General features: G+C 42.9%; 1 protein-coding gene across 2 annotated transcripts; it reads right to left on the bottom strand.

The window, feature by feature from the left end:
* Window positions 1-1056: 1056 nt before the first annotated feature.
* On the bottom strand, window positions 1057-9467 carry socs9 (suppressor of cytokine signaling 9). 2 transcript variants are annotated; one of them, XM_017723409.2, is made up of 3 exons: window positions 9334-9467; window positions 8026-8165; window positions 1057-7922 (listed from the first exon to the last, which is right to left on the bottom strand). In XM_017723409.2, the coding sequence occupies exon 3, from the start codon at window positions 7806-7808 to the stop codon at window positions 6153-6155; it is 1656 nt and encodes a 551-aa protein (XP_017578898.1). In that variant the 5' UTR covers window positions 7809-7922; window positions 8026-8165; window positions 9334-9467; the 3' UTR covers window positions 1057-6152. The 2 variants fall into 2 exon arrangements, with proteins under 2 accessions (XP_017578898.1, XP_017578897.1); XM_017723408.2 differs by having other exon boundaries at window positions 1057-8165.
* Window positions 9468-10934: the final 1467 nt, after the last annotated feature.

Genomic DNA, 10934 nt, shown 5'->3' with positions numbered 1-10934 from the left:
CCCCCCACCTAAATATGTTAAATTCAGCAGTAATTGTGCACTAAAACTGCAGAACTGTGTTCTCTGTAAACAATGTGTTGCCTTATTTACATATCAAGCTGGAAATCAACCAAAAAAGTGCCATTTGATGGAGTCAGTGAAGGAAACTGTGCTTACAAACATGACACGAATGCATACAGCAACAAATCAAATAAGAGACAGGTAGCTGATGAATTCACTCCTTCAGCCCAAACACATGTTCCATAATTTCCAAATTTGATCTGATGTTGAAAAGAACATAAAAAAAACCCAAAAAACAAAAAGAAATAAATCATAAATCAATAACAGCTTGAGCACTTCAAGCAAATGCCTATTTATTGGTCTCCAAATGTATCAAAATGCATCGTTTGTCTTGCGGCAAACAGCTAGATTTCACCTTTAAGGCTTTCCATTGACACACACACACACACACACATTTTATATATGTATATACACACTACATGGACAAAAGTATTGGGACACACCTCTTAATCATTGAATTCAGAACATTACCCACCTGACTGCACTGTGCCAGCTGTAGAGTAGAGGTGGAGGAGGGATGATGATATGGGGCTGTTTTTCATGGGTTGTTCTAGAACCCTTAGTTCCAGTGAAGGGAATCTTAATGCTTCTATAGTTTGGGGAAGAACCTTTTCTGTTCCAGTATGACTGAGACCCAGTGACCAAAGCAGCTCCATAAAGTCATGGCTGGGTGTGGAAGAACTTGACTGGCCCTCACAGAGCCCTGACCTCAACCCCATCCAACACCTTTGGGATGAACTAGCACAGAGATTCTGGATGAATGGACAAAAACTTCCACAGACACTCTCCAAAATCTTGTAGAAGCTTCCCAGAAGAGTGGAAACTGTAAAGGGGGACCAACTCCATATTGATGCCTAGATTTAGAATGGGATTCATAAAAGCTACTGTAGGTGTCCCAATACTTTTAGCCATACAATGTGTGTATGTATGTATATATATATATATATATATATATATATATATATATATATATATATATATATATATGTGTGTGCACACAGTAATAGTTTTTCTTTATTCAAGAATACTAAAAGCAAATCATATTCTTTCATTTAAGAAAATGCTTTTTTTTGGACTGTATTAATTAATATTTCTCTTAATGAAATTCATGTCATCACATGCAGTTCAAGTAGGCTCTGTTATTTTGTTATTTTTGTTTTGTTATTTTTTTCATGAGCTCAAGCTGTTTTCAGGGTACAGAAGAAAAAGACTTTTGTATCAACTTAATAAATAATGGAAATAAATTAGTAAATACCTTTAAGCTTGGGCAAAAATCTGAAACTGGTTATTTAACAAAGTCAAGTTCCATTTACGAAAAAATAAAAGTTTGCTGGTTCTGTAATTCATTTATACTGCATTATTTTCATTCAACAGACCTACGTTTTACATCAGCAATCATAATTTGAATTATATATGAATTAACCCCTCCCTACCTTACGGTATCGTGCCAATCACAAAGCTCAAGTCCTTTTTTGTCTTAAAGGGGAATTCCATTGATGTTTCTACAGTCTTTACCGTGGTGGTGATGGGAACCAGGGGTCGCCATGACGACAACACAAATACAGACATTTTATTTACTATCTAGAACCACCAGAGAACCTACATGAGTCTTCTGAGTTAATATGGGACGATGATGATGGTAAAATAGTGGAAAATCTAAAATTAATAAGTTTTCTTTGGGGACTATTTTGCCTCACAACGCCTTACATATTACGCATCCCTCCACCAAATTATATTTTTGGCCAAAACGTTACTGTAAACCTACTGTAACGCAGTCTCTCAGACATCAGGCAGTGTATTCTCAACCAGGGAAGGTATTTAAAGTTGGACATGCTGAGATTTTAAGCAGCATATGTGACGTGAACAATGATGTCGTGCAAAACGATTTGCCTTTTTGCATTAAATCTTCAAGAGAATGTGTCAAAACATACTATAATCAGGCTAAAGACAACAATACATAGATATAACTGACATATCAGACCACTGATGTAGGCCTACACCCTCTCTCTGCTATTTTGTCTGGACGAACTTTATGCAAATGAACCAGTGACCAATCAGATAGGCGCAGTAAGTGACGGTGTCCCATAGTAACATAGCAGGACTCAACACTGGAATACACACTAAGCGGGAAATATAGCAGTTTAAAAACATTATTGGGCTATATTCTCATTTTTGAGATTCAAAGCAATATAATCGATATAATAATAAGTTGCTATGGGGGTCAAAACAGGCCTATAACTCTGCATGCGTTTTAGTGATGCACCCCCAAAGCATCCAACAGTTGTCAAGGAAGCAGTCTGGCTCACTGGAGGTTTTAATAATATAGAAACAAAATATATAAATATCCAAAAAAATACACTCCAAAACAAGAACACCCGGGTCTTTGCTTTCAGAACTTATTATTAGGGGTCCAAGCACAAAGTAGACTACGGTGCACAGGCTCAGCCCAATCGGCCTGACGGTGGCGCTACAGCAAAGCTTTGTACGTTTAAGGCTGGCGTACCATTTGTTTTGTACCGTATGTCATAGAGACAAAAGTCCTTCTTCTCCCGATTACTGATGCCATGGCACACAGAACAGCTATTTTGTCCATGTTAATAATCTCAATAGATTTTAAAGTAATTTACATTTTATGCAAATTTTTAGAGCGCGAACTTGTCCCTGAGTCTTTGCACAATCTGCACAAATCTGTTCTCGTTAGAAGCCGAAGAAGCGGATCTGTAATAAATTACCAAAAAAATGGAATTTCATCACTGCGTATCGTGGTTGGAGCTCAAATTTCAATCATCATGTATATACAGCTCTAACAGAGAAACGCATTGGCCGACTGTTACGAGAATTCACAGGCGTGTACGCTGTGGCAGTCATAAACTATCTTCAGAGTTTGGTGCAACTGCATCGCTAGGTGGTGCTATAACAAGCAAAAAAAGCGTTACGCAACCAAAAGTCGTCCGATTTCCATGAAAACTGGCTTGTTGCTACAATGTGCTGTCCTGGATCAGGATCTATGAGACTGATATCATATTCAAAAACACATAGCTGCCATCTGCCGATCAGATTATCAATGTTGGGCGAACTTGCAAGCAAGCTTGGACCCCACAAATTGCCGCCTGTGGCTATATTTATTATTATTTATTATTATTATTATTATTATTATTATTATGGGCAGTCTGGAGGTACTACAGCACCAGATCATAACCATTTCATGTAATACTGCCTGTGTGGGAGCTTTTAAGGGTGGACGTCTGGTTCCCATCACCACCACTGTGAACAATTCAGACTGTTTTCATACCAAGCCACTCCAAATGACCATTTATATCGCTGCCATTTAACTGTACGGAAACTTTGAAAGTGTTGGTGGAATTCCCCTTCAAATCCAGTGCTCATCAGTGTTATACAGAGGAGCCAGTTCAGTATAAAACAATGATGTTAATCCAAGTTAAAATCAGAGAGAACACTGCAAGAAATATTGTGCATTCAGTCCACCGAAAAACAAGAATTGCAAGGATGAACCAACAGTTCTTAGTACGGTCTGTTTTGGCCGTGTTGTGCAGTAGATAAATGTGAGTACAGTGAAATCAGAACCTTACAGAGTATTATTTGTGAATATGCGAGGTTATTTGCTATAAAGGCAGCTTAAGTTGGGACTTGTTCACCAAGCGAAAGCTTCCTTAAAGGGGCATTCCGGCCTTTTTAGCACAGCACTGTAACCCTCAGCATCATCAGTTTAATGTAATTTATAATTTTGCATCATTCCCCACTGACTCGTGTTCTCCTTCATCGATATTCTCTCACTACGACACCGAGCCTAGCAGGAAAATGCATTAAACAACCCTGTGGTGCCACCAAATCTTAACTGCTAGCCTGGCCGCTGACCTAATAAACACACCCAAAGCTAGCATTGGTGCAACTTTTGCCTCGGTCAACTTGCAAAATCATGAAGAACATAGTAATTCTGTCTATGATCGCCACAAAATGGGTGCCAGAGATTTTTTACATTTAATTTAATTTAATTTGATCTTTTTAGCCAGAAAAAAGAAGCCAAACTGAGGTAAAGTATCAAGATAGCCGGGTAGCTACATTGCTAACTTTAACTTTTAGCCTGTATTCCTCATCTGAGTCAATTCTGCCGCTTGATTAATGCATTCTCTCCACCGAAATGATGAAGACTACAGTCCGGCTACAAGACAGCAATTAATGTTAATCTTCTCTGCTTCACTAGCTAAAAAAAATCAATACAAATTAATTAATTTAAATACAGAACAGGAATTCAAACACAGAAACCTCCTCCTACTTCCTAATGCATCATCAGGAGGGGCTTTTATTAGTCTTTAAATGGGAAAACCGCACTCTAGAGTCTATGTTGGCGCCACTGTAGCATGTTCAGCATGTTTACCAGACGTAGCAACAGTTAACGCTTCATTTTGGCCGGAGAGCCCCTTTAAGAACGTGGTCTACCAAATAAAACAAATTCAGGCCACAAGACAACTGCAAGCACTGTTCTTAGCTACTTTTTGACACTAGACATGTCTTGGTCAAATGATTAAATGTGGTGTAAGTGGATGATTGGGTAAAATTGTTCATCTGCCATCTTAAAACCCTCAAGCGGCAAAAACAGACCCAGACTGAGAAAAACCAAGCATCTCACAAGGCGCTGAGATGGTAATACTGATAGCAGTAGTGGACTTGGTGACTCGTGTACATGGTTACCATTAATACTTGAAAGCTGAACCTCTTACTCTGTGACATTTCAACATGCAGTTCCCTGAATTAAGTCTCAAGTACACAATTACGAGCATGTGAAGGCATTACCAACCACTGAAGTTTGGTGGTGTACTTTCTTCTTCTGTCTTGTTAAGCAAAATAAAAATATTAAAACTGCTACATTCAGTCAGTTAGGAAATTTCCCAAGGCGCTCGACAGCATTTTTTTTTTTTAGTCACTCAAATCAGCACCGCCGATCTAACCTGACCGAAAACATTGTTTTATCGTTGGATAAGATCAAAGTGGCCCATAATCTATATTCCTTCACTGAAATGCCAAAAATTGCTGACAGACAGATGTTAAAGGACAAGTTGACCAAACTTTCACTTGACCCTGCCTTAAAAGGTACAATAAGTAATAAGTTTTGTGACAGCGCAACAAAGATCAACTACACTCAGCAGGTTAGGAACGTTACAGTGAACTGACGTGACACTACAGATGTGCACCATGCCGTTCTTTTCTACAGTAGTTTGAAGGACTATGCACGCGAGTTCGTAATCTGATGACCTGACAAGCCAAGCAAATGTACAAGTATTACTTACTGCACCATTTCAGGGAAGGTACTCAAGAAGAACAGCGAAACAATCAGTGACTGTGTGCTAAAACAACCTGAACTAAACTAAAAGTGAGATAAAATGGCTTAAGAATCAGGCTATGTAGCCTGTTGAACAACTCAGCCTCCCTCCAAAGGCAAGACGGCAATTGTGAAACTGCGTTTTCCCACCAGGAAGTCTGGTCCAACAGAGTGCGGTTACAAATCTGAACCGGGGTCATCCGACTGATGACATTTGACCCGTACATCCTTACATTCCAGCTCGGGACACTTGTACCCCCTAACCAGAAAGGTAATCAAATTCAACACGGACACTCAGGTAAGGTGCTGCTCACTTGGCAGTGGAAATGACAATGATTTGTAACCATACCGTACCACACCGCATGGTGGGAAAAACGGAATTTGAAAAAATGGATAAACTGTTCCTTTAACAAAAGTGGCACTTTGGTATTCATTCCCGCCACAAGACAATACTGCAATAGGGCATAGGCACTCGTAGAGCCTCTGCCTGCAATAGGTCATAAATAAGCCCATGGCACACTAACTGACATGCACCCATTAACCCAGAGTTCGCTGGGTTTGTTGCAAGCTCTCAAGGATATTCTAGCCCTTTCACACTCATCAGTTTATTTTTCCCTGAACATTCAAATTCGCAAGCATTAGGACATCCGGGTTTGCTGTAGCAAGCTGGGTCAGTGCGCACTGGTTCCTTGAAGCGGTCAGTAACGCACTTGTCGATACTGGCCGTGGAAGAATTTACCACACTATGCAGGCTTTATTCCCTCCAGGTGTCAAGCCTGCGTACGCGGACCCTCTGCTTGTAGTGGTACTCCTTCAGGTGCTCCTTGAGTGCGTTGGGAATGGGCAAGGCGGTGATGCCATCATAAGTGGTGCAGCTGCTGATCACTGCCCGGCAGATGTGCTGGAGGCTGAATGGCTGCATGCGGTAGATGGGGTTGGATAGCAGTGGCTCAAAGAACATGCAGGAGTTGGGATCCTTGTAGTGCTCCAGGAGCCCTGTGACCGTGGGTGCGTGGAACACACTGGGGTCATGCACATCGAAGCTGAAGTTGTGGTTCCATTGCTCGATGCGGGCATGTAGTGAGCGGCCGTAGCGCCGGAAGCTGACTGAGAACAGGTAGTCTTCCTGGGCAGAGTCCCGTAGAAGGAAGGTACCCTCGGGTTTACCTTCCAGGAGTGTCTCGGCCTCGTAGCGGTCCATCACGCCCCAGTAGCATGGTAGGTTTGTAATCTCCAGCAGGTCCGGCACCAGGCAGTGAATGTAGTCAATCTGAGTGTGGATGCGATGCTGGGCATCCTGGGATTCGGTGTGATCTGTTTGAACCGAGGAACCTCTCGTCAAGGAATGGGGAGACGAGGAGGAAGAAGAGTCTGAATCTGGATGGGATTCAGTGGAGAATGAGGGCACAGAGGAAGCAGAAGCAGCAGCAACCTCATCAAGAGTGTCCAAGCAGCTTTGCAGAAGAAGCTGATGCTGTTGCTGCTGCCTCTGCAGCATCTGCTGCTGTTGCTGGAGAGTGGCACGGTCATCCCCCGCCAACTCGTTCATCCCATGTGCCAACTTGGGACCCAGCTTGTACAGTGGGTTGATCTGAGCAGTCACCTCAAATGTGTGGATCTGGGCATTGGGTGGTGGGTCGACTCCTTGCTCTATGCTTATTCTCCTTCTTTCCCGCAAGCGGTCGTCCTCATCCTCGACCACAGGAGCAGCTGAAGCACCAGCAGCAGCAGCAGCAGCAGCAGCAATGCTGGTGGATGAGGATGCTCTAGTTGTGGCTCCAGCAAGGGATTCCAGGACAGGCGGCTGGGAGATGGGAGCCGTGTGCTGCTTGATGAGGTACCACTTCTGAGCAAGGTCCGAACCAGCTGGGAATGGGCAACTGTCCAGCATCAGCTCACTCAAATGGATCTTCCTCCGGGATGAGGATGTGGAAGGAGATGCTGAGAGACCCTGTGCAGAAGCACAAGCTCCACTGTGGGACTTGATGGGAAAGCACTGGCCTACAGCATCTTGGATCTTCTGCCTGAGGGTGCGACTACTGCTGGAAGACTTGCTGCTGGTCTCAGAAACTGGCTGGTCTGTACTGGGGGAGTTTGAAACTGGCCTGGCAGAGGCTCTCTCAGGCAGCAAAGAACTCGATGAGCCAAGAACCTGCCTCCAGCGGCGTTCACGTACGGGAGACGATGAGTTTCCATTTCCAGACTCCAGCCTATTTAAGAAGTCCCCATATTCAAACCCATCACTAACCGGTCGCTCAGATGCTGGCTCATGGGCCATGTGGCCTTTCCTCTTCCCTCTGCCTCCTTTCCTCCTTCCTCCATCCTGTCGTTCTTCGGAGCGGCTCTGGCGGGCCTTGGGACGGGCGCCCCGCTCTCTTTCTTTCCCACGATCCCCTCCCTCTGTCGACATGACTATCTGGAAATTTGGGACAAATGTAATTGCAATCCGAGACTCTTCAAAGGAGGTCAGGATTGATATCAGCGAGGCGCAACTGGATGTCAGCTGTCGGTCCAGCAGTCAACGCTAACATTCCAACAAAAGGAAGGAAGACCAATCAAATTAAAATGCTGACCAGCACCATCAACTGCTGGAGACATCCCAACACAACCAAAAAGAGTCACAGTACATTTTCTTAAAAAGTTCCAAGACTGAAGGAGCAATCTTGGTCTTCGGAGTCCAAGGTGGCAGGCTACCAAGTCCAGTTGGTAATGCAGCACTCCATGCAACTTTTTCCTTCACAAAAGTTGATATTTTCTATCTATAGGGCTGAAAATACAAACACAATTAGGTTAACCAGTACATAAATACATCAAACTAAGTTCTGTTTTGTAGGTTGAGGTCGCACTCAGTCTGTGCCCACTTTAAAACTAGGGCTTCTATTACAACCATGTGATAAAAGTATCATACAAATGGTTCAAACTAGTTCAAATCAATTTCATCATTGATGATCGACTTATTAAATAACACCTTCATAAACTTAAAGAGGGAATCCCTCAAAAGAAATCTGCATAATTACATGGTTAAAGTGTAAACAAAGTAGTTCAGAGCAGTTTGGTGTGAAAACCTCCATTCTAGAGAAAATTACATCACAGTTGTTCATAGTGGTGGTGATAGGAACCAGACGTCCACCTCTAAAAGCTCCCTCACATACAGTTATTACGTGAAAACATTAGAAATACTCTGCCTAACGTCTGACATATTGTTTTACTGTAGTTCGGAAGGAGGGTTTTAGCCTAAAACATATTTTTAAAATATTTATTCAGGACGGAGAGGCACATGCCAAACCTCTACAATGAAGCATTTCACATCAATCCACTCTGAATGGCATAGGGAACATTTCAACGATTCATCATCATCATCATTCTCAGTAAACATGGAGATTTAACATGTTTAAATCAGTAAAATGTCCCTTTAAGGTGTTCAGTCTGTTATTATGAGCACACATTTCACATTTACGTTCACTGTTTGTTAGAAAACCATCACTTTTCCGCTTCCAACGTGAACATTTTTTAATAAAACAGGTCCACAACGCCTGCCTTCAGCTGTTACATCAGCTTCTTGTTCGAATTTCTCCGTTCCTCCTTAAATGGTGCAGCCGTTACAGTCTGGCGCCTCGGGCGTTATTATTACAGCTGCGGCAGCATTTAAGGTGGAACGGGAAGATTCGAACAAGAAGCCGGCGAATAGGAAGCCAAGTTCAGCCTCATACGATCAATGACAAGTCTTAATACATCCTCGCGGAATTTTATGAGCTTATAACGTCTCCTGGTTTTAAAAACGAGCAAAATAAAAGGAAAAAACCAAACGAGCTCTTATCGACATTACGTTAAGCGCCGTGGTCGGTTGGGGTTAGCCGAGCGGCTAACGTTAGCACAATCCTGCGTTACATCCATCGAAATAAAGTTTTATTTTAGCCAATATTGACTCCGCTCACCTTGTTATGGTTTATAAATCGCTGCCGAGGTGGGAAAAGGCAGTGTCACGGATTTCAGGCGACGTTTAAAGCACTTAAGTTACTTTTTTTGCTGTTGTGTTTGGTAGCAACCTGGCTAACTACCGGAACGCCGCAGCGGAGGCGGAACTGGAACGCGCCCTCTAGGGCCTGGAAGACTGGGTCACGTTCCAAATAGTTCACTCGTTCACTCGCTCCCTACACCCTGAGCAAGAAAAATACAGGGAAGGTGGCAAAAGAAACGTGAAAAATAGACAAAAACAGCCACCCAACTTAAGCAGCCACTGTCACTTATCATTGTGGTTGGATAGTGTAGTGGTTAACACCTCTGCCTTCCACACTGTAGGCTGGGGTTCAACCCCCCCCCCCCCCCCCCTTGGGGACCCTAAGTAGGATTAATTGGGCCCCAATCTTGCTTCATGTACCATAAAAGTAGATGCTGATTAATAACAATGACTTCTGCAAACAGCTTAAATTATATACGTATTATTGTTTGTTTTTAGCAGCTCCTCCTCACGTGCCTCCTCATGAGCTATTAGACATAAACGTCTCGCTTTCGATCATTTAAAGCGAGCATCTAAGCCTGGATTGCCAGAGAAAGCCTAAGTAGAACCAGCTCCCAACCAGGCCCCAGATCCACTGCTTCTTGTTGTCTGACTATGAGCCAAAACAAATGGCATAAAGAACATTAACATCACAAAAAAACAAGCCATACCTTTATCTTCAAGCTTTTTCTCCTCATCTTCTCTTTCATTCTTCGGCCTCAGGTACGTCCACTTCTTGCTGAGGCATGATTAACCACCTGCTTCTTTCTCCTCGCTCAGGTTTCTAGGGGTCCCCTGGTGGCCATGGAGCCCTAAGCAGCTGCTTATGTCGCTTGTTAGGTAGAGCCAAGATAAAACAGTTGAGACGTGTCCCAAATATAGAAGTTATCTTAGAAAACTTATTTTCATCTTGACTAATGCACTCAAAGCATAGGGGATGAACATCAATGTCTAGTGTGTCTTACTGCGGAGCTAAAAGGTAACAGACAACAGCCCTCGTTTTTATACAAGTTACAACTACTATGACTAGTAAACATTTCTAAGCACGCTCTAAGTATCTAAGAGTCTGCTGTGTTTCTAGGAAGCTAATAAGCTACTGCGGAGCCTTTTTAATCACAAGTGGAACTGAACTAATCAAGTTAGGTTACAAAAGGAGTAAACCTAGAGCCCTTCATGATTTGATCATCTGCTATCATTTTTGATTAGGGCTCCGTCATCAACCACATACTACACACTAGGCAAACTACTCTGATGAATGTGCTAACTGTTTCTTGATGAGGTCACCAAATGTGATGGCCTTTCGTGTGGAAATGTGGGCCTGCCTGATGGGCTTCTGTGCGATGTTGTGAATGTTTTCCACCACTTTCCTCAAGCGGAGTGAATTTCTAGGAACCACGGCCGTCCAATGAGCAATTCCTACAACACTACAACGCGGCCTACACCTGTAGTGCACTATTTCTGTGACAGATTTGGAACACATCCTTCTTTTTCTACATTACAGGCAGGTTTGACACAGTGAGGTGTACTGCCCCCTAGCAA

Source organism: Pygocentrus nattereri, chromosome 17 (genome assembly GCF_015220715.1).
Source record: "Pygocentrus nattereri isolate fPygNat1 chromosome 17, fPygNat1.pri, whole genome shotgun sequence".
Classification (NCBI taxonomy): domain Eukaryota; kingdom Metazoa; phylum Chordata; class Actinopteri; order Characiformes; family Serrasalmidae; genus Pygocentrus; species Pygocentrus nattereri.
The sequence above is the reverse complement of the archived record's forward strand: the minus strand, read 5'-3'. Positions and strand labels throughout refer to the sequence as shown.